The sequence below is a fragment of the Kogia breviceps genome, chromosome 5 (genome assembly GCF_026419965.1).
Source record: "Kogia breviceps isolate mKogBre1 chromosome 5, mKogBre1 haplotype 1, whole genome shotgun sequence".
Classification (NCBI taxonomy): Eukaryota; Metazoa; Chordata; class Mammalia; order Artiodactyla; family Physeteridae; genus Kogia; species Kogia breviceps.
Window position 1 is genome coordinate 101,288,725 of NC_081314.1, and position 25,028 is coordinate 101,313,752.

The following is a 25,028-nucleotide window of genomic DNA, read 5'->3' on the forward strand; positions in this document are numbered from 1 at the left end:
ATTCCAATCAAAAGAAAACACTAGACAAACCCAAGTTTAGAGAGATTCTAAAAACCATATGACCAATGCTCTTCAAAAGTGTCAGTCAGGGCTTCCCTGGTGGCGCAGTGGCTGAGAGTCCGCCTGCCGATGCAGGGGACACGGGTTCGTGCCCCGGTCCGGGAAGATCCCACATGCCGCAGAGCGGCTGGGCCCGTGAGCCATGGCCGCTGAGCCTGCGCGTCCGGAGCCTGTGCTCCGCAACGGGAGAGGCCACAACAGTGAGAGGCCCGCGTACCGCAAAAAAAAAAAAAAAAGTGTCAGTCATGGAAGACAATAAGAGCCTGAGGATCTGTCAAGGAGGGAAGACTAAGGAAACATGCAACTAAATGCAATGTGAGATCTGCACTGGATTCTGAAACAAAAAAGGACATTAGTGGGAAAACTGATGAAATCCAAATAAACTCTACAGTTTAGTTAATAACATTATATGGATGTTAAATTCTTGGTTTTGATAAGTGTTCTGTGATTTCTTAAGAAGTTAGCATAAGGGGGGACTTCCTTGGCGGTCCAGCGGTTAAGACTCCACACTCCCAGTGCAGGGGGCCTGGGTTCGATCCCTGGTCAGGAACTAAGATCCCATAAGGGAAACTTGGTGAAGGCTATACAGGAACTTTGTACTATTTCCACAACTCTTCCTTAAGTCTAAAATTATCTGAAAACAAAAGATTTTAAAAAGAGAAAGGCAGGGAGGGAGGGAAGAAGGAAGGAATTAGAGAAGGAAGAATGTGAGCCCTTCGTTTAGCATCTTTGAGTGCCCCCTACTGGTCACTAAGGTAAATTTAGGTGAAGTTCCCCCAAGCCGGACTTCATTGATTTATAAAGTAATTGTCCTTCTCTTTTCTTTCCAATTATTTACCTGCTCCGAGACAGTTTTATCAAAGCCAGGCTACCCTGCTCCTACTGATTCATGGTTTCTTTCTTCCTCTAAAAATCCATCAAAAGCCCCACTAGTTACTGAATCTTTCTTCTCTCTAAACAGAATGTACATCACAAACCCACAACCACTTCCTGGCTGAATCCCAAGACCTGTCAGGTGCAAGTAAGCCATCCAACGCTCCTCCCACTGGACAGCCAGGGACATCACAAGGTGGGTGAGCCAGATAACCAGGGCTGTGGAAGAGGGGGACAGATTTGGTAGTGGGACGGGGCCTCCGGAGGTGTCAGATGTGAGCATATGAGGGGTTCAGCACTACTGGGTGATCCCATGTTTACTGATATCTCGGCTGTGGGGTTGAGGGCCAGGCAGATAAAAGGTAAGCAATTTCTATTAACGATGTTTTGCATATGTAACCTCTAAAATTAGTAACTCACTGGGTTCAAGTAAATCAAATACAGCTCTTCACTAGGAAAAGACTGAGATTTCTTGTGGCACATGACAGTGAACACCAGAGATACAGACTGACAGTGTCCTGTCTGCATCTGGGCCTCAAATTTTATTTAGCCCACACAATAGTTTTAAAGTTTTTAACTGGATGCCAATGTTTTGAATCTGGAGATACTAACATTCAAAAATTGATTTCTGGTTTTTCATGGAAAAAAAATCTATAGATCTGGATGTTCTGGGTCTACATTTTTGCATAGCAACAATGTGTAGGGGGCTTCCCTGGTGGCGCAGTGGTTAAGAATCCGCCTGCCAATGCAGGGCACACGGGTTCGTGCCCCGGTCCGGGAAGATCCCACATGCCGCGGAGCGGCTGGGCCCGTGAGCCACAACTACTGAGCCTGCGCGTCTGGAGCCTGTGCTCTGCAACGGGAGAGGCCGCGACAGTGAGAGGTCTGTGCACCGCGATGAAGAGTGGCCCCCACTGGCTGCAACTGGAGAAAGCCCATGCACAGAAATGAAGACCCAACACAGCCAAAAATAAATAAATTTATTTTTTAAAAAAACAAACAAATAATGTGTAGGAACTGGGGGGATGCCCCCTTTAGATGGTCCTTGCTCTGCAGTTCCTTACCCACCACTTACACAAGGCATGCATATGGTCAATCCCCACACTGGTGGGTTCATATGTGTTATATACCTCATCCCTGTGGCGTTGGTGTTTGTACTATCTGCTCTGTAGGATACTACATACATGCTGTCAACAACTAAAAGGACCTCGTCTGCCATCTGCACTTGATCTTAGCCAAAAGGCCAAGGAGTGATCACTTTCCATCTGCGTAACCTCCTTAAATAATGTTCATCCTTCCTTTCTACAAGTCACTATAGCTCATTATACGTATTCTGCAAAAACAAAACACATACATTTACTCTTCTAAATTTCATTCTTTTACTCTTAATAATTTCCTACACCAATGGATCAGAATCACCTGGAACGTTTGTTAAAACACAGTTAAAACTGTGCCCAGCAGTAACCAGGGCATATTAAAAAGGAAAAAAAAAAAGGGCTTTGTAACATCAGTGTAACTACAGAGCCTCAACACACTTAGCAGGAAAAACAACAAATCATCAAGCTCATTCCTTTTTACCTTTTATACTCCTGGGAATCACAGTCACCCAGTCAGGTCCACTGGAGTTGATTGGCATTTTGATATTGACACCACTTGAAAGAGGAATAAAAAGAGTACAAGCTTAGATTCAGGAACATTTATTTTCTAATATGTATCTTTATTTGCAAATTTTTAAATGGACAGGATTTCACAAAGCTTTACTAAGATGAAATATTCTTATAAATGTTAATCAATAAAATTGATAATTAATAAACTAGGTATATTAAAATAAGCAGGTTATATGGATACATAAACTGAATAAGAATTAAACAAGTTTTTAATTTTTCACTGCTTCGCCCTTAGAGTGCAAACTCGAAAATGACAAATTCTGTTTGAATTACTTACTTCCCTTGGACTCGGAGAATGGCTCACACTGATAAGAATGTCTGTTTTGTCACTACTTAGTTTTCAAGCTGCAAGACTACGGAGCATTAAGTCATACGTCAGATTCCTTAGGCCTTGCCCAGAGCTGAGTCCTACCTAGGGACATGTGTCCCCAGATACGTGCTCATGCATGTACTCTGTTCTTCATTACTACGGCTCTGTAGTGTCTGTTCCCCTTAATAAAACATGTACTCCTCAAAGGCATGGATTATGTCCCATTCATCTTTCATCTTCAGTACTTAGCACAGGACCTGGACTAGAGTCCATGCTCAGAAAATATCTGATAGAGGGCTGTGTGAAAAGGTGGGGGACAGTGGAGTCCAGAAGTATACTGAAAACATGGTGTGACTATTCCAGAAACTGGCTCATAATAATTAGTCCTCTTGCACTTAGACCAAAAACAAACAAAAAAATAAAATGCTAACTTTCCCAACTCGATATGGGAACTTGCAGTCACGATATTTCATTTCATCAAAAATCAATTCAAAACAGATTTGTTCTTAAATAATTCGTAAGCTTCTACTATGTGCCAGGCACTATCCTAGCTACTAGGGATATAAAAGCAAACAAAACACACATCATTGGGAATTCCCTGGAGGTCAAGTGGTTAGGACTCTAGGCTTTCACTGCTGAGGGCCCAGGTTTGATCCCTGGCTAGGGAACTAAGATCCCACAAGCCAAGTGGCACAGCCAAACAAAAAAAATAAAAACAGCATCTCCTCCTTCATGGCACTGACATTCTAATGAATGAGGGAGACAGACAACAAGGAGGAAGGAATTATAGGGGGCTATGTTAGAGAATAACAGCAGTTCATGGATTATAAAAGTGACAATTAATATACATGACTTTAAGAGAGCACATATAAACTACTTTCATGAGTTTAAAGCTTTAAGGTAAGGAAAAGAAGAAACCTTCACCACTGTAATTTGCTTGTAAAAATGTTTACTCTCAATCTAATCATGCAGAAACAATAAAGCAGCAAATCCAAATTAAGCAATATTCTACAAAAACAGCAACATCAAAATTGTCAATGTCATAAAAACCAAAACAAGTGAGAGAACTCTTCTGGACTAAAAGATTAAAGAGACAACTAAACAGATTGTGTGTGATCAGAGATTCAGTTAAAATAAAAGAGATAGCAATAAAGGATATTATTGGGACAACTGGATAAACTTGAATATAGACTGCATATTAAATAACAATGTTGTGTCAATGATAAAAGGCCCAAGTGTGATCACTGTGTCATGGTTATATGTTGGAGAAAGTCCTAGGAGATGCATACGCCTAGGGTGCAGTGCCATGATGTCTGCACCTTACTCTCAAATGGTCTGAGGGGAAAGAATTATACACAAATACACACATATAAACACATACAAAGAGAGAAAGCAAATGCAGCAAAACATAACAATGGTGAGTCTAAGTTAAAGGTATATGGGTGCTCACTGTTGTTATTCCTGCAGGGTTTCTACAGATTTGAACTTTTTAAATACAAAGTTAGAAAGAAAAAAAAAGTATAAATCATGCTAAAATAAAAGGGAAGCTTTTAATGTGATGTCTTTCAAAAGACATTCTCGGGCTTCCCTGGTGGCGCAGTGGTTGAGAGTCCGCCGGCCGATGCAGGGGACACGAGTTCGTGCCCCGATCCCACATGCCGCCCAGCGGCTGGGCCCGTGAGCCACGGCCGCTGAACCTGTGCGTCTGGAGCCTGTGCTCCGCAACGGGAGAGGCCGCAACAGTGAGAGGCCCGCGTACCGCAAAAAAAAGAAAAAAGACATTCTCTTATTATCAGAATCTTTTAAGCAAAGTACTATGGTTCTTTCTAAAACCAACACTTTCTTTTTTTTTCCTTGAGAGATTAGATCACCTTAATTGTCCAACTGTCATTTGGGAACCAAAGACCAAGGCTAATCTTCTTAATCCTTTCTGAATTAAGCAACATTACGAGCCACCAAGGAAGAGAGGTAAAAATGACTATAGCTTAACATATTCAGGCCATGAGCTCAAAATACTACACTCAGAGATCCCTCAAATGATCAATTTCAATCTTTCTCTTTTTCTTTTCAGTTAGCCTAATGCAAAATTTCAGATTTTTAACATAGCAAACAATGCAAAAAAAAATCTGTTATCAGGACTCCGTCAAATGTTTGGTTTCCAAAAACTTATGCCACCTCAAACGCTTTCCCGGAAAACTTCCAGGTAAGTAGAATCTTTTTCAATGATTTTACTACAAAGTACCCTCAGCCAGCCTCATCCAGGATATGCAAGTAAAGGCAGGGGCAGACATTATTTCATCCTTCTGGATTCACAGGTGTTCTTTGGTTTTAATGGTAGGATTTAATGTTAGGAACATTTTAAATTTTACACTAACTTAATTGTCTAACCTTTTTCCCACTATTTTCCATGTGGAATTTCAGTAAATTACATGCTATGCTTCCTCCTCTTCGCTAAGCCACTAAGTAGACTCACAACACAACTCTAAAAAGGGAGTAAGACTTTAAAAAATGGTTCACATAAAAAACAAAATCTTAAAAAAAAAAATTATTTTAAATAAAATAAAATAACAGGGGGTAACTGAACAGTCTTCATACATAGGCAAAAAGTACACAGAAATAAAATCATCTGCTCATAGTCATTGATAAATAATGTGTCTAAGATCTGAACCCAAGAATAAAACTAAAGTCCTTTTGTACTGAGCCACAAAAAACTAGGCAGTCCCCGCAAGAACAGTACAGTAAATACACTGGGAGTAGTGCTCCCTCTGCTGGCCTTCTGAAAGCATGGCATCAAATATGTACTTAAAACTGTTAACGACCAAAAGCTGACTCAGGAAGTAAAAAATCAGTTTTATTTTAGAAGATCCTACAGACCACATATACTATGGTAGGAACTTTTCCCCCACCAAGTAATGAGTGGACATAAAACATTAAAAGTTTTAGAGTGCCCAGATACACTCAACAAAGATCCCTCTCTACAAGGGAATTTTTTTATATAAATTTATTTTTTTTATTTTTATTTTATTTTTGGCTGCGTCAGGTCTTTGCTGCTGCGTGCGGGCTTTCGCTAGTTGCGGAGAGCGGGGGCTACTCTTCGTTGCAGTGCGCGGGCTTCTCTTGGCGGTGGCTTCTCTTGTTGTGGAGCATGGGCTCTAGAGCACAGGCTGTAGAGTAATTGTGGCGCACAGGCTTATTTTCTCTGCGGCATTTGGGATCTTCCCGGACCAGGGCTCGAACCCGTGTCCCCTGCATTGGCAGGTGGATTCTTAACCACTGCGCCACCAGGGAAGCCCAAGGGAATATTTTAAAGTATAGATTTCATTTAAAAATAAAAAATGGGGCTTCCCTGGTGGCACAGTGGTTGAGAGTCCGTCTGCCAATGCAGGGGACACGGGTTCGAGCCCTGGTCCAGGAAGATCCCACATGCCGCGGAGCGGCTGGGCCCGTGAGCCATGGCAGCTGAGCCTGCGCGTCTGGATCCTGTGCTCCGCAATGGGAGAGGCCACAACAGTGAGAGGCCCGCGTACCACAAAAAAATTAAAATTAAAATAAAATAAAATAAAAAATGTTTTACATTCTTTCAAATAATTGTACTTTCTATGCTATTTTTCTTTTTATTCCTTAAGAATGTTATTTTATTTCAGAACTATATGGAATGCAATAATTTCAACAACTATTAACCTTCAAAAATACAGTTTGCTGTGGTATTCCTGGCTTCCCTTGCTTATCATTAAATCAGTTCAGCAATGTTACCATATTCATAGTCTTTTTCCTATCAATAAATGTTTATATGATTTTAACAACTAATAATATGTCACTTAAAACTTTCTTCAGTTTATTAGACATGAAGCTAAAACACTACCCTGACTATAAGACCTCTAGCAGCCCTGTTCTTGGATGATTTTTTTAATCTGTTCTGTGAATAAGTGATCTTGCTTATACAGATAATGCTATGCAATTCTGAAGTTAAAGATATTAAGGTAAAAGAACAAAAATTTAAGGTCATTAATTTGAACTGAAATAAGCACACTAATCACAAAATATAAATATTTATTTTCTTACCACCTCTCCTGAATTGGGCCAAGTTCAGAAAGATATAAGAAGCACATAACCAAAACAAGAAAGTCTCCTAAGTAGGACAAAGACAATGGAAAGGGACCTCTTAAATTACCCCCTAGAGCAAGGAGCATGTACATACCTCTGGAAGAAATCATTCTCTGCAGCAGTTAGGAGGCCCTTCAGGTATCCACCCTTGAAATGGTTAATTCTGCTACTGCAAGGGAGCTTCTTTGGTTTGAAGCAGAACCAGGGTTCTCCGGTATAGAGATCCGTAAAGTTGCACAGGGGAAGACTCCCAGGAAGACACACGTTACACTCTGTAGTTTCAGAAATTCTTCCTGAACGGAAGAGGCTCTTGAAATAGACCCTGTCTGGTTTCTCTTCCTGTAGATTCTGAAGAACTCTGATCCCTTCACTGGGGTGGACCAGAGATATGGACACTTTAACTCTGCCTGGCCAGAGCAGAGTAAAAAAGACCTTGTAAAACCCATTCTGGTAGTCCACCACTCTACCCACGGCCCCCGCCTGCAGCTTAGGGGAGTGGATTCTGGCCTGCAGGTAGTCTCCACCATACTTCTTGGGCTTTCTTTGAAAATCCTGTACATGAACCAGCACCTCTAGCTGGCTTCCCACCTTGAAGAAGGCTGCAGAGTTCAAGATGACAAAGTAGCTGGAAGAAGGGTCAGTGCTCTTCAAAAAGGGGACTGGGCCCACATTAGGCACCTGCCACTGTAAAGCGGCCAACAAGGAGTCCTCCTCCAGGCGCTCCCGGCTGGACAGAGTCTGGTGCTCATAGCCACAGTAAGGATTCCGGCTAATTCCTGTCACCTGGGAGAAAACAAACTGTCCACCACTGTCGATGAATGTGGCTGATGCAGTCTCATGGTCCAAGTACTGAAGAGAAAGACACAAACAATAGAAACCACAGCTACAATAAATCTCCTTATAGTGAACAAATAAATCGTTGCTTCAGCTTAAATTTTAATAAAACTTACTTAAGAAGACATTGTTTCAAAAACCACAGCTCACCATTACAGGTTCCCACAGCAAATATCAGAGAAAAATCCCTTTGGTGCTTCCAGAAGGAGAACGGGAAAATGAATCATTCTGAAGGACACTAGTCCCCCTTTATCCACAGGAGATACTTCCAAGACCCCCAGTGGATGCCTGAAACTGTGGGTCACATCAAACCCTATATATACGGCTTTTTCCTATACATACATACCTATGATAAAGTTTAATTTATAAATTAGGCACAGTAAGAAATTAACAATAATAATAAAATAGAACAATTATAATAATATACTAGAATAAAAGTAATGTGAATGAGGTCTTTCTCAAAATATCTTTTTTTAAAAATTTATTTGGCAGCACTGGGTCTTAGTTGCGGCATGCAGGATCTTTGTTGCCGTGTGCGGGATCCTCATTGCCGTGTGTGGGATCTTTCAGTTGCAGCATGCAAACTCTTAGTTGCAGCATGCGAAGTCTTCGTTGCAGCATGCATGTGGGATCTAGCTCCCCAACCAGGGATTGAACCCAGGCCCCCTGCATTCGGAGCACAGGGTCTTAGCAACTGGACCACCAGGGAAGTCCCTCTCTCAAAATATCTTATTGGTGTACTGTCCTTCTTCTGATGATGATGATGTAAGAGGATAAAAGGCCTATGTGATGAGATGAAGTGAGGTGAATGCTGTAGGCATTGTGACGTAGCATTAGGCTACTACTGACCTTCTGACAACACGTCAGAAGAAGGATCATCTGTGTCAGGTGATCATGGATTGAGCTACAATGATGTCAGTGGTTGAGGATCCTGGGTGGGAAACAGCAGGATGGCACAAGATTTCATCACGCTACTCAGAACAATGCACAATTTCAAACTGGTAAGTTGTTTATTTCTGGAATTTTCCATTTAATATTTTCAGATCATGGTTGACCATGGGTAAATGACACCACAGAAAGCAAGACAGTGGATGGAGGGACTACTGAATACCAGAGTATTCCATTCTTCTTAACAAGGCCTGCCCTCAAGACAAAACTATTTTACCAGAGCTTAACCTACTGAGGTTTTACCAGAGCCTAACCTACTGAGGTTTTACCAGAGCCTAACCAAACTGAGGTAAGGGACATACCCAACTCCAGCCCACTCTAATCATTCTATCCAATTTAAGGGTTGGGGGTAAGACTAAGAAACAATTCTGAAGTTCACAGATTCATTAAAAGACTGAGGATCATAGGACTATAAAATGTTTCACCTCCCCTACACCTCACCCCCACACCACTAAAAGCCTATTTATTGGAGTTTGTTTTACCCAGTACATCATGTCCAGCTTTCAACAAAAATTACAAGACATACTAAAAGGAAAAAAATACAGCAATTATCAAGGGACAGGAGGGAAGAATTAGGAATATTTTGTTATTAATAACATACCTGCACTACCCATGAAGCAGCATGGTATTATCTGATAGTGGACTTGAGTTGCTTGTAAATGCATACTTAAAACTCTAGGGCAACCACTTAAAGTAAAATGAGAAGTATAACTGATACACTAAGAAAGGAGACAAAATGTAATCTATAAAATGCTCAATTAGGGATTTCCCTGGTGGTCCAGTGGTTAAGATTCTGCCTTCCAACGCAGGGGATACAGGTTCCATCCCTGGTCAGGGAACTAAGATCCCACATGCCACGAGACAACTAAGCCCACGCCCCACAACTACTGAACCCAAGCACCTCAACTAGAGAGCCTGCATGCCACAACTACAGAGCCCATGCGCTCTGGACCCTGCGCACCACAACTAGAGAGAAGCCCGTGTGCCACAACTAGAGAGAAGCCCGCATGCCACAACTAGAGAGTTGCCCTCGTGCTACACGAAGAGCCTGTGTGCAGCAACGAAAGATCCCTCATGCCACAACTAAGACCCCATGCAACCAAAAATAAAAATAAATTAATTAAATAAATATATTTTTTTAAAATGCTCAGTTAAAACCACAAGAGTCAGAAAAAGAGCATAAGACAAAAGTAGGAACAAAGAACAAAGACAATGAATAGAAAACAGTAACAACTATGGTAGATATTAATCCAACTATATCAGTAATCACCTTGAACACCAATGGACTAAAGACACCAGTTAGAAGAAAGAGGTTGTCAGATTCAATTATATGCTGTCTCTAAGAAACCTACTTTAAATATAAAGACTTATATAGATTAAAAGTAAGTGGATGAAAGATATACCAGGCTAGCACTAATCAAAAGAAAGCAGGAATAGTTATATTAACTTCAGACAGAGTAGACTTCAGAGCAAGGAAAGTCATCAGAGATAAAGAAGGATATTATATAATAATAAAAGGGTAAATTCTCCAAGAAGACATAACAATCTTTAACATGTATGTGCCTAACAGCAGAAAGTCAAATATGTGAGGCAAACACTGATAGAACTGCAAGAAAAAATAGATAAATTCACTATTGTAGTTAAAGATTTCAATACCCCACTATCAGAAATGAATGGATCCAGCAAGCAGAAAGTCAGTGAGGACACGGTTGAACTCAACAGCACCACCAATCAACTAGGTATGATGGACATCTATAAACTACTTACCTAGCAACAGCAGAATACACATTCTTCTCAAACTCACATGAAAGATGCACAAAAACAGATCATATTCTGGGCCATAAAACATACCATAAAAAATTGAAAAGAATAGAAATCATACAATGTCTGCTCTCAGACTACAATGGAATTAAACTAGAAATTAATAACAGAATGATAGCTAGGAAATCCCAAAATACCTGGAGATTAAACAACACACTTCTGGGAAATCCCTGGTGGTCCAGTGCTTAATACTCCACGCTCTCACTGCTGAGGGCCCAGGTTCAATCTCTGGTCGGGTAACTAAAAAAATCCCACAAGCCACAAGGGGTGCCCAATAAATAAATAAACAAATAAATAAATAATAAAATAAAATAAATGACACTTCTAAATAAAACAAGGGTCAAAGAAGAAATATGAATAGAAAATTTAAATCTTTTTAGTTAAATGAAAATGAAAACACACCTTATCAAAATTTACAGGATGCTGTAAAAGTAGGTCTTAGACGGAAATTTACAGCACTGAATGCACATTATTAGAAAAGAGGAAAGATGTAAAATCAATCATCTAAACTCCAACCTTAGGAAACTAGAAGAAGAAAAGCAAATCAACTCCAAAGTAAGGAGAAGAAAAGAAATTAGAGCAGAAATCAATGAAACTGAAAACAGGAAATCAATAGAGGAAAGACAATGAGGCCAAAAGCTGGTTATTTGAAAAGATCAATAAAATCGATAAGCCTGCAGCAAGGCTAACTAAGGAAAACAGACAGGACACAAATTACCATTATCGGAAATGAAAGAAGAGACATCACTACAGATCCCATAGACATTAAAAGGATAATCAAGGGACTTCCCTGGTGGTGCAGTGGTTAAAAATCCACCTGCCAACGCAGGGGACATGGGTTCAAGCCCTGGTTGGGGAAGATCCCACATGCTGCGGAACAACTAAGCCCATGTGCCACAACTACTGACCCTGCGCTCTAGAGCCCGCGAGCCACAACTACTGAAGTCTGCACGTCTACAGCCCATGCTTCGCAACAAGAGAAGCCACTGCAATGAAAAGCCCGTGCACTGCAACAAAGAGTAGTCCCCGCTCACCACAACTAGAGAAAGCCCGTGTGCAGCAACAAAGATGCAACACGGCCAAAAATAAATAGGTAAATAAATTAATTAATTTTTAAAATAAAGATAATCAAGAAATACCACGAACAACTCTATACCCACAAATTTGATAACTGAGATGAAATGCACCAGTTCCTTGAAAGATACACTCTGCCAAAACTCATGCAAGAAGAAACAGATCATCTGAATAGGCCTATAATCTCTAGTAAAGAATCTGGATCAATAATTAATGACCTTTCAAAATGGACACCACCAGGTCCAGATGGGATTCATTGATGAATTCTACCAAATATTTAAGGAAGAAATTGTATCAATTCTCTACACTCTCTGTCAGAATATAGAAGCAGAGGGAATACTTCCTAACTCTTTCTATAAAGCCAGCATTACCCTAATACCAAAACTAGACAATGACATTACAAGAAAACTACAAATTTCCCTAATAAACACAGATGTAAAGTCATCAACAAAATATTAACAAATCAAATCCAACAATGTGTAAAAAGAAATATACACCATGACCAAGTGGGATTTATCCCAGGTATGCAAGAAAGTGCCTTAATAGAACTCCAGTGCTTCCCAAAGACCATGTATTACACCCTCTTAGAACTGGTCCTTAATCTTCACTTTGGCATTTCTGCTTAGAAGACGACCTTATAAGGACTTCAGTGTTTTCTAGTTTGGACATTAATTGTTATTTATATTGTGGCATTTTGCTCTATATACTGTACAACACAATGGCTTTCTAATATTTTGTATCTCAAAATTTTATACTCTGTCTCTAAATTTCAGATGTTTAAGCTCTTATTATTACTGAGCAGATCTGCCTGTTTGACAATAAAGTTTTCTACCAAAAAAAAAAAAAAAAAAACCTCACCTTAGAGCTTGTAAAATTTCACAGGTAAAGAAAAGGTCCTAATAGCTTCCAGAAAGGAGAACAATGTTATCAATAAAAAAACAAGAATTAGATTGGCATTAGCCTTGTCTTTTGCTATACTGGACACTAGAAGACAGTGGAGCAAAGTTGTAAGGTTCTGAGGGAAAAGGATTTTGAATACAGCATTCTAAATCCAAATACAAATCATACATGAGGGCAAAATAAAGACAGTTTCAGACATGTAAGCTTTGTTCCCATGTGCCCTTTCAGAAAAACATTATTTGAAGATTTAACCCAGTAAAATGGAAAGAAAAATCCAAGGAAGTGAAAGACATGAGCAACAGTGAAACCAACCCAGGAATTCAATGAAAAGCAAACTCAGAATAACAGCTGGGCAACGGGTCAAGACAATAATCAGTGAACACTGAAATAGGGAGATAGAGGGCTCTGAGGAAAAAAAAAACAAAATGCCTTCAAGAAGCAAGTGGAGGGACTTCCCTGGCAGTGCAGTGGTTAAGACTTCGCCTTCCAATGCAGGGGGTGAGGGTTCGATCCCTGGTCGGGGAACTGGGATCCCACATGCCTCGCGGCCAAAAAACCAAAACATGAAACAGAAGCAATATGGTGGCAAATTCAATAAAGACTTTAAAAATGGTCCACATCAAAAGCATCTTTAAGAAAAAAAGGAGAAGAAGCAAGTGGATTCAATTCAACAAATCATATGAAGGAAAAATCCTCAAGACATGTTACAGAAGGTGGTATTTTCTCTCATCAGAAAAAAAAGGCAATGAGCACTCCAGAAAAAAAAAAAAAAAGAAGAGGTATAAGAAAGTCATCATTAAAATATGAAGCAGGGCTTCCCTGGTGGTGCAGTGGTTTGGAGTCCGCCTGCCAATGCAGGGGACACGGGTTCGTGCCCCGGTCCAGGAGGATCCCACATGCTGCGGAGCGGCTGGGCCCGTGAGCCATGGCCGCTGAGCCTGTGCGTCCGGAGCCTGTGCGTCTGGAGCCTGTGCTCCACAACGGGAGAGGCCACAACAGTGAGAGGCCCGTGTACTGCAAAAAAAATAATAAAATAAAATAAACAAATAAAATATGAAGCAAATTAAAATGCAGCATGATTAAGCAACTGAGGTAGTGTATAAAAAAGATCCATTTGACCTTGATGTTTGGGAAATCTCCATCAAGAGATATAAATTTGGTTTCAAAGGATCATGTTCTATATTGACTAACATTTACATGATTATAATAATGTGTTTTTTTTTAAGTATAAGAATCAATCCAGGGCTTCCCTGGTGGTGCAGTGGTTGAGAATCTGCCTGCCAATGCAGGGGACACAGGTTCAATCCCTGGTCTGGGAAGATCCCACATTCCGCGGATCAACTAAGCCCATGCGCCACAACTACTGAGCCTGTGCTCCAGAGCCCGTGAGTCACAACTACTGAGCCCACGTGCCACAACTACTGAAGCCCTCACGCCTAGAGGCCGTGCTCCACAACGAGAGAAGCCACCGCAATGAGAAGCCCGCGCATCGCAACAAAGAGTAGCCCCCGCTAGCCGCAACTAGAGAAAGCCCGTGCACAGCAACGAAGACCCAATGCAGCCAAAAATAAATAAATTAAACAAATAAATTTTTTTAAAAATGAATCAATCCATAAAGATTGATATAATTAAGGTTACATGTTAGCCTTAATTATAGTTAGAGCAATAAAACTAAAGATTATAAAGCCTGATGATGCAAAAGTTATATGCTAGCTAACAGAAGTCAAATGTAAAATAATGCAGAAGTGATTTTCTTCCTCATTTACAGGAGGGAGTTAAAATGTACTATCTAATGCTACTAGGGAAAGAAAAGCTCTAAATACATTATTTTAATGCACAGAAATAAAAATAATTTTATAAAGTTTAGAAAGAGAGTAACAGAAAGTGTGAGTCAGCAGAAGACCTCATCTTTCATCATCTTAACAGGAACAGCAGTATCAACCAATATCTACTAAGCACCTAGTGTGCCGGACACTCTTGAAGACTTTACATAAATCTTTTAATGCAATGTTTAAATTATCCCATGAGATAAGTCCTATTACTATGCCATATGATAGACAAGGAAACTGAGGCAATGAATGGCTTGATAATTTGCCCAAGGTCACATAGGTTATAAGCAGCAAACCTGGACTAGAACCCAAGCAGTCTGAGTTTGGTCTGTGTTTTAACTTAACCATCCATGCTGTACTGCCTGATGTGGAAAGGTCAGAAGGTACACTGTAAAGCTGACAAAACAAGATATAACTGTGTAATGTGTAATTAGTGATAACTAAGCAAATAATTAAAAACAAGCAGTTACATCCAAGAAACAACATTGAGAGTGATGACTGGGGAGGGAATTCAATTATGTACTTAATACCACTCTCTATTCTTTCAAGTGTTTTATACTTTTCATTAATTATTTTCTTAATAGACAGAAGGACAGATGAACACATGGATGGGAAAAATAGCTATGTACCTGCAATACTGTGATTTGTAAGAAATATACATTTGGTCTTCATCCACAGTTCCTGGCTCACAGCTCCCAAAATCCTTGACAGCTATAAGAGCAGTGGGAGCATCTTTTGCTGTAATATTTGGTTTCATTTCCTCAGTTCCTGAAAACACTTCAGAGTCATAAAGGGGAAATGGGTGCCTTGTTCTTCGTTCCAAGCCCCTTTCCACCACAGCAGGGTGTATGTTACTATGGTGGCTTTTGGAAAACACCTGAGGATGGGGGCTGGTTGGGTTGTCAGGAGAACCAACCATGATTAGAGGGTTGGAACTTTCAGTCCCACCCTGGACCTCCACCCCTGGAGGCTGAATCAATAACACCTATGGAATAAAGCCTCCATAAAAACCCAAAAGGGGAGCTTCCCCGGTGGGCGCAGTGGTTGAGAATCTGCCTGCTAATGCAGGGGACACGGGTTCGAGCCCTGATGCAACTAGGCGCCACGGAGCAACTGGGCCCGTGAGCCACAACTACCGAGCCTGCGCGTCTGGAGCTTGTGCTCCGCAACGGGAGAGGCCGCGACAGTGAGAGGCCCGCGCACCGCGATGAAGAGTGGCCCCCACTTGCCACAACTAGAGAAAGCCGACGCACAGAAATGAAGACCCAACACAGCAAAAATTAATTAATTAATTAATTAATTCCTACCCCCAACATTTTCAAAAAAAAAAAAAAAACCAAAAGGATGGGGTTTGGAGAGCTTCCGGGTTGGTGAACACATGGAGATTCAAGGAGAATGGTGCACTCAAAGCATGGAAGCTCTATGTCCTTCCCATGTACCTTGCCCTATGCATCTCCTCCTTCTGGCTGTTCCTGAGTTATAATTGTTTATAATAAACCAGTAATCTTGTAAGTAAAATGTTTCTCTGATTTCTGTGAGCTGCTCTAGCAAATTAATTGAAGCCAAGGCAGACACCATTGGAACTTCTGATCTATAGTCAGTCAGAAGCACAAGTGACAACCTGGACTTGTGACTGGCATCTGAAGTTGGGGTCTTATAGGACTGAGCCCTTAACCTGTGGGATTTGATGCTTTCTTCAGATAGTGTTGTTACCAAACCAAACTTGGGTCCACTCGCCTGCTCCCAGTAAAGCCAATCTACTGACACCAGGTTGTGGGGAAGTAAAGTGCAGCATTTATAGTAAAGCGCCAAACTAGGAGTCCAGGGCAGCTAGTGCTCAGAAACACCCCAACTCCCGAATGGGTTTCAGGGAAGCATTTTTTTTTTTTTTTTTTTTTTTTTTTTTGCGGTATGCAGGCCTCTCACTGTTGTGGCCTCTCCTGTTGCGGAGCACAGGCTCCGGACGCACAGGCTCAGCAGCCATGGCTAACGGGCCCAGCCACTCCACGGCATGTGGGATCTTCCCGGACCGGGGCACGAACCAGCGTCCCCTGCATCGGCAGGCAGACTCTCAACCACTGCGCCACCAGGGAAGCCCCTCAGGGAAGCATTTTTAAAGGGAAGGTGAGGGAGAGGAGTCACAGAGTATATGATCAGCTTGTGCACAATTCTCTGACTGGTTGACAGCGTGGTAGCAAGGCGGTGTCACAGGGGTTAACATTATCAGTCTTCAGGTTCCAGATGGTCTGGGGGCTATGTGCTCATGATCATCAAATAGTTAACTTCTTCCATTTTGGTGGGGGTTTTAGCATCTGTAAAACAACTCAGGAATGTGTATCAGATACTCTTATCTATGTATTTCAGGGAGGAACTATAGATACTGTGACTGCCATGTGGTTAATTTACTGTTTCAATTGTTACCAGTTCTCCTGGCCCAACTGACTTTTGTCACGATATTGTCCTTTCAATCATTAATTCTTGGGCCAGGCTTTTGTGACTCTCGGGAGGCCTGAGAAACTACAGCTTTTCTACAAAGGAGAGGCAGGCAGAGGACCTGGGGGAGGGGGGTCTGTCCAGGAAGGGCCCATAGGGTCCTACTCAGTTACAGTGTCAGAATTGATTTGAACTGTAGGTCACCCTGCTGGTGTCCAAGAATTGCCTGGTGGTATGGAAAAATCCCCCCACCCACATTGGAAATTGGGTGCAGGACCTATTTAGTACCTAACCCAAGGAACTGCATCTGACATTATGCAATAAGTTAAATTGCAAGGGAAAACAACAACAGCGAAGCAAAACTGAAAATCACTCTCCTCAATAGCTAGTATTACCTGCTATAAACCACTTAAACAAGGCCTCAGGCTCCCCATCTACACCAAATCACTTCAAAATCCTATACGAGGTAAACGTAATGCTAAACAGGGTAAAAATAATTCCAAAATACAAAAGGATTTTTAATGATCTTCTTAGATTCTGTATTTTTTCCCTTTCATATTACACTTGCATCCAGACACTCTCAATTGGAAGAATTTCATTAGGCTCCTTCATTTTAAAGGAAGACACAGTATTATTTGTTCATTAAAAAGGATAATAATGACTTTGAAATTTTTTCCCTAGCAGAGTTGACATCAATGTCATGACATGGCATAAGACATTCCTCCTTTTTTGTCCCCCTTTTTAACAACAATTAGGCACCCATCCAAAAACAAAAGTGACTCTGTGGGAATTGTGGGATCCAGTACCACATGCCAAGGGACCTAGGAGGAGTCTCGGCCACATGTGTATCTGGTAATAGGCTGATAAATCTCAGTGAAGACAGCATAGCCAGTGAACTCGTCCCAATTCCTCTTGGCCATAGTCACAGAAAACCTGGAGCGTGCTGACCCAGGCAGATACCAACAGATGAGAAAGAATTTGTAGAAATCCAGTCTTCCCAAGGGGAAATCCCAGAAACAAAAAAAATACAAGTTTGGATGTGACTAAGAGAGTACGAGGAACTTTGCGAGCACTGCCCCTCCCCACACATAACAAGCCCAGGGCTGAACAACCCAGGAGCGCCCTCTTCCAAGAGGGAAAAGGAGAGTGGCAAGTTAGTGCCCAGCTACCCCCACTGTGAGAGAAACCCACTTAACTCAGCAGCACCCCAAGTACTGAGATGGGATCTCCATGACTGAAGGGAGGGAAGGGATCAGGAAAGAGGCAGAGAAGAATACCAAAGGGCACTGAAGGGATGCAGTTCCTGCTAACTGTGCTCAGGACTTTAGCAGGGAGTCTGCCCATGAGCCCATGGGAGACCCTCACCTGACAATCTTTCCACAGAGCCCACAGGCACTCCCAATGCCCTGAGTGCTAAACCCACACCTCCCCACACTCTGGAACCAGCAGCTCCTGTGCATGCTCCCAAATGAGGCAGTAAGTGAGACTCTGCTAAACAGAACACTATTAGTTTCTGCGGACAAGGGAGAAACACAAACTTCAGCCATAGTGCCTCCTTCTGGAAAACAAAAGCTTAACAGCAGCTAGCCTGGTGGATTGTAAGAAAAGGTTGAGAACTGTGCCACAAGAAGAAGCAAGACATGGGAAGCAAGTGTACCCGTACAAGGGCAGAAAAAAACACAGATAAAACAGGACTAATGAACATTTTATCCCATCCAAAGGCAACTAGTAAGACAGGAGGAGGTATCTGCTATTTCAAGTGTGAAAGCAGCAATGCAAATGTACAAGGAACATAAAGAATCAAGGAAACATGTCATCACCAAAAGACAACAATAATCCTCCAATAACCAAGCTCAAAGGCACAGAATTAACAACCTAGAAGATAAAGAATTCAAAATAGCTGTTTGAGGAAACTCAATGAGCTACAATAAAACATAGACAAACAAGTCAAAATATACATGAACAAAATCAGAAACGTACAAAGAGATAGAAATCATAAAGAAGCAAATGGAAATTTTGGAGCTGAAAAATTCCATGAAAAAAATGCAATAGAGAGCATCTATAGCAAAGGAGATCAAATGGAAGACTGAATAAGGGAGCTAAAGGACAGGAACTTTGAAATAAACCAATCAGAAGAGAACGCAGGAAAAAAAATAATGAAAAAGAGCATAGAAAGCTTACATGATCTATGCGATGCCACCAAATGTACAAATATTATAATAATCAGGGTTTGAGAGAGAGGAGAGAGGGAAAACGGGGCAGAGTTTATTTAAAGAAATAATAGCTGAGAACTTTCCAAATCTGGGGATGTACTTGGACAACCAAGTTCAAGAAGCTAATAGATCACCCTATTATCTCTATGCAAAAAGACCTTCTCCAAGACACATTATAATGAAACTGTCAAAAAACAAGCATAAAGAGAGAATCCTAAATGCAGCCAAAGGAAAAAATATTGTAATCTACAAAAGAATGCCCATTCAGCCCTCAGTGGATTTCTAAGCAGAAAACCTACAGGCCAGGAGAGAGTGGATGACATAGCCAAAGTGTTGAAAGAAAAAAACTGCCAGCCAAGAATACCCAGAAAAGTTATCCTTCAGATGTGAAGGAAAAATAAAGACTTTCCTTGACAGGCAAAAGCTGAGGGAGTTCATCACCACTAGACCTGCCTTGCAAGAAATGCTGAAAGGAGTTCTTCAAGCTGAAATGAAAAAGATGATAGTGACAGGAAAACATACAAAAGTATACAACACACTGGTGACGATAAAGATACAGATTTAGAAAACTCTAATTCTGTAATAGGATGGTGTGTTAACCACTTAACTATAGTATAAAGGTTAAAGAAAATAACTACAGCTACTATAACTTGTTAACAAATACACAGTACAAAAAGAGGTAAACTGTGACATCAAAAATATAAAAGGGAGGGAATAAAAAGGTGGAGCTTTGTGTGCAATTGAAGTTATGCTGTTATCAGCCTAAAATGGTCTGCTTTATCTACGAAATGTTTTATGTAACCACGAAACAAAAACATAAAGAAAATTCACAAAAGTGAAAGAAATGAAAATAGAGCATACCACCATGGAAAATCACTAATTTACAAAAAAAGGAAGGCATAAACAGAGGGGAAAAGAAGCAATGAAAATGCAAAACAAATAGAAAGCAATTAATAAGATAGCATTAATAAGTCCTTATGTATCAATAAATACTCTAAATGTGAGTGGATTGAATTCACCAAAAGGCAGAGTGGCTGAATGAATAAAAAAATAAGACCCAACTACACGCAGCCAACAATAGATTCACTTCAGATTTCATGACACAGAAAGACTAAACATGAAGGGATGGAAAAAGACATTACATGCAAATAGAAACCAAAAGAAAGGGGGTTATCTATACTTATATGAGACAAAATAGGCTTTAAACCAAAACCAGTAACAAGAGATAAAGATCATTATATGGTGATAAATGGGTAAATACATCAAGAAAATATAACAATCATAAATCTATACCTACCCAATGTCAAAACACCTAAATCTATTATGCAAATACTAACAAAACTGAAGGGAAAAATAGACATCAATATAGTAATAGTAGGGGGTTTCAATACCCCAGTTTCAGCAATGGATGGATTCCCCCAGATAGATAATCAACAAAGAAGCATTGGATTGGAACCATATATTAGATCAAATGAACCTAAAAGACATTTATAGAACATTCAATCACAGCAGTAGAATACATATTCTTCTCAAGTGCACATGGAACATGCCCCACTTTAGATCACATGATAGGCCACAAAGCAAGTCTTAGCAAATTTAAGAAGAATGAAATCATACCAGCTATCCTTTGTGACCACAATGGTATGAAACTAGACGTCAACAACATGAGGAAAGCTGGAAAATCTACAAATATGTAGAAATTAAACAACGTATTCCTGAACAACCAATAGATCAAAGAATAAGTTGAAAGAGAATATTTTTAAATATCTCAAAACAAATGAAGCTGTAAATAACGTACTAAAACCTATGGAAAACCTACCACAAAACCAGTTCTGAGAGGGATGTTCATAGCAATAAATATATATATTAAGAAAACAGATCTCATGCAACCTAACTTTACACCTCAGGGAAGTAGAAAAAGAAGAACAAACTAAGACCAAAGTTAGCAGAAAGAAAGAAATAAAGATCAGAGTGGAAATAAATGAATTAGAGACCAGAAAAGCAACAGAAAAGATCAACAAAACTAAAAGCTGGTGTTAAAAATTAACACCAAAACTTCTCAAACTCTTCCAAAAAATTGAAAAGGAGAGGACACTCCCAAATTCACTTTATGAGACCAGCATTACCCTGATACCGAAGCCAGGTAAGGACACTACAAGAGAACTAAACTACAGGGCAACATCCCTGATGAATACAGATGCAAAACTTCTCAACAAAATATTAATTCAACAATATATTAAAAGGATACATACCATGGCCAAGTGGGATTTATCCCTAGGATGCAAGTATGATTCAGCATACACAAAACAATAAATGTGATACACCATATTAATAGAATGAAAATGTATTTGATAAAATACAACATCTTTTCATGATAAAAACCTCTCAACTGGGCTTCCCTGGTGGCGCAGTGGTTGAGAATCCACCTGCCAATGCAGGGGACACGGGTTTGTGCCCCGGTCCGGGAAGATCCCACATGCCGCAGAGCGGCTGGGCCCGTGAGCCATGGCCGCTGAGCCTGCATGTCCACAGCCTGTGCTCCGCAACAGAAGAGGCCACAACAGTGAGAGGCCTGTGTACCGCAAAAAAAGAAAAAAAGAAAAAAAACTGTTGGAACTAATCAACAAATTCAGTAAAGCTGCCAGATATAAAATCAACATACAGAAAGAAATTGCATTTCTATACACTAACAACAAAACATCTGGAAAAAAAATAAAGAGAACTATCCTATTCACAGTAGCATCAAAAACAATAAAATAATTAGGAATAAATTTAACCAAGGAAATGAAAGAGCTATACAATGAAAACTTTGATGAAAGAAACTGAAGTAGACATAAACAAATGGAAAGAGAGCCCATGTTCATAGATTGGAAGAATTAATATTGTTAAGACACCTATACTAACAGAGTCATCTATAGATCCAGTGAAAACCCTATCAAAATTCCAATGGCATTTTCCACAGTAATAGAAAAAACAATCCTAAAATTTATGTGGAACAACAAACGATCCCAAATAGCCAAAGCAATCCTGAGAAAAAAGAACAAAGCTAAAGGTATCACACGTCCTGATTTCAAACTGCACTACAAAGCTATAGTAATCAAAACAGTATGGTACTGGCATAAATACAGACATATAGACCAATGGAATACAATCAAGAGTTCATAAATAAACCTCCACATAAACAGTCAACTAATATTTGATAAGGGAGCAAAAAAAAATACTCAATGAGGAAAGCATAGTCTCTTCAAAAATGGTGCTGGGAAGACTGGTTAACCACAAACAAACAAATGAAATTGAACCCCTATCTTACACCACTCACAAAAATGAACTCAAAATGGATTAAAAACAAACATAAGATCTGATATTGTAAAATACTAGAAGGAGAAGTGCCTTGGCATCGGTCTTGGCAATGATTTTTTTTAAATATGACACCAAAAGCACAAGTAACAAAAGCAAAAATCAACAAGGGGTATTATATCAAACTAGAAAGCTTCTGCACTGCAATAGATAGCTCCAATAAAATGAAAAGATAACCTATGGAATGGGAGAAATATTTGCAACCTATATATCAGATAAAGGGTTAATATCTAAAATATAGAGAGAACTCATACAACTCAATAAGAATAAAAACAAAATCTAATTTTAAAAATGGGCAGAGGGGGACTTCCCTGGTGGCGCAGTGGTTAAGAATCCGCCTGCCAATGCAGGGGACACAGGTTCAAGCCCTGGTCCGGGAAGATCCCACATGCCATGGAGCAACTAAACCCATGCACCACAACTACTGAGCCTGCACTCTAGAGCCCGTGAGCCACAACTACTGAGCCTGCGTGCCTAGAGCCTGTTCTCCGCAACGAGAAGCCACCGCAATGAGAAACCCATGCACTGCAACAAAGAGTAGCCCCCACTTGCCACAACTAGAGAAAGCCTGTGCACAGCAACAAAAACCCAACACAGCCAAAAATACATAAATAAATAAATAAATAAACGGGTAGAGGAACTAAACAGACATTTTTTCCAAAGAAGACATCCAAATGGTGAACAGGTACATGAAAAGATGATCAACATCACTAATAATCAGGGAAATGCAAATCAATACCATGATAAGATATCACATCGCACCTATTAGAATGGCTATCATAAGGAAGATAAAGAGGATAGGGAGAGAAGGGAACCCTTATACACTGTTGTTGGGAATGTAAATTAGTTCAGCTGCTACAGAAAACAGCATGAAGGTTCCTCTAAAAATTGAACTATCATATGATCCAGCAATCCCATTTCTGGGTATATATCCTAAGGAAATGAAAAAAGGTATAAAAAAAGATATCTGCACACCCGTGTTTACTGTAGCATTATTCACAATAGCCAAGATATGGAAAGAACCTAAGTCCATTGATGGATGAATAAAGAAAATGCAGTATGTGTATATACACACACACACACACACAAACACACACACACACACACACACAATGGAATATTATGCTAAGTGAGATGAGTCAGACAGAGAAAGACAAATACCCCATATCACTTATATGTGAAATCTAAACAAACTGAACTCCGCAATTCCCTGGCAGTCCAGAGGTTAGGACTCCATGCTTTCACTGCCAAGGGCCCGGGTTCAATCCCTGGTTGGGGAACTAAGATCCCACAAGCCACATGGTGTGGCCAAAAAAAAAAAAAAAAAAGGAATAAAGTGTTAAAAAAAAAAGTTGAACTCGTGAAAACAGAGAATAAAATTACCAGGGGCTAGGGGATTGGGGAATTAGGGAGATATTGTTTAAGGGTACAAACTTGCAACTAGTAGATAAATAAGTCCTAGAGATCAAACGCATAGCATAGTGACCATAGTCAACAATAGTGTATTATTGTATTAATATAAATATAATAAGTTTATGTAACAAACTTCAAAGTTGCTAAGAAACAAGATCTTAATTGTTCTCACCATAAAAAGAGATGATAATTATGTGGCATGATAGAAGTGCTAGCTAACACTACAGTGGTAATCATATTACAATATATAAATTATCAAATCAACACATCATATACTTTAAACTTACACAACGTTATATGTAAATTATACCTCAATTTTTTAAAAACAGAAAAATTTCCCTTACCTACTGATTACCTTTTAGGAAATATTCCAGCCTCCCTCTCCTTTTTAGTTGTTGTGAGGCTATGACAAACCACTAAGGACCAAACCATGCACTGTGTGCTCACAGCATGCCTCCTTCTCCTTTCTTTTTTTCCTCTCTTCCTCTCCCACGGTCACTCTTCTTCCTTGAGCAGCCACCAGCTACCAACTCAAGGCCAGCAAACTGACCCATACAGCCCAATCCAAGAATCACCAGATGCTTGGTGCTAAGTCACCTGAACTTTACTTAAAAATGAAAAAGAATGCAAAAAATGTCAATTTACTTAATTTTCCCAAATGATAATCCTATTCTGGGCCAGTAACAAGGGCAGCTTCAAGGTCTGCCATCTTTGTAGATTCAGAGCCAAGATGAAACACTAATGGTCACTCCTGGAGCCACTGTAAGGTGTGGACTGGAATGAACACTATGCTTGCCTGTCCCACAGGCACTCCTGTCTACTGAAACATGACACTGCTGTTTACTGACCTGTCAGCTCAGGGGTGGGCCTGACTGATCAAAGAATAAACCCAAGTGACTGATTCAGGAATGGGCCTGTGACCCAGTTCTGTGCTATGAAAAGCTGCTGCATGTTTCTGATGGAGTCATGCACCCGAATGCAGACACCACCAGTACTCTGGGAACAGCTCTCTGAATTTTACTTGCCAATGAAAAAAATGCAAGTAACTCTTGAGACTATTTTGAGGGGAAAAAATTGTATCTCAGGCTGGACATGTACAAGAAAGCAACCACCTGTTGCTGTGGCAGCAACCTAAAATCCAACCATGAAAGAGGATGCCATAGACAAAGCTAATGCACAGAGGGCACAGCTG

General features: G+C 40.3%; 1 protein-coding gene across 13 annotated transcripts in view; it reads right to left on the reverse strand.

Annotated features, from left to right (window-relative positions):
• The window catches only part of NXPE3 (neurexophilin and PC-esterase domain family member 3), a 52,916-nt gene that overhangs the window by 16,770 nt on the left and 11,118 nt on the right, over window positions 1-25,028 (reverse strand). For all 13 annotated transcript variants that reach the window (XM_067034725.1, XM_067034727.1, XM_067034722.1 and 10 more), the window contains 2 exons: window positions 7,109-7,863; window positions 2,512-2,585 (listed from right to left, as the gene is read on the reverse strand). In XM_067034725.1, coding sequence (XP_066890826.1) covers window positions 2,512-2,585; window positions 7,109-7,863 — 829 coding nt within the window. The remainder of the gene's footprint in view (window positions 1-2,511; window positions 2,586-7,108; window positions 7,864-25,028) is intronic.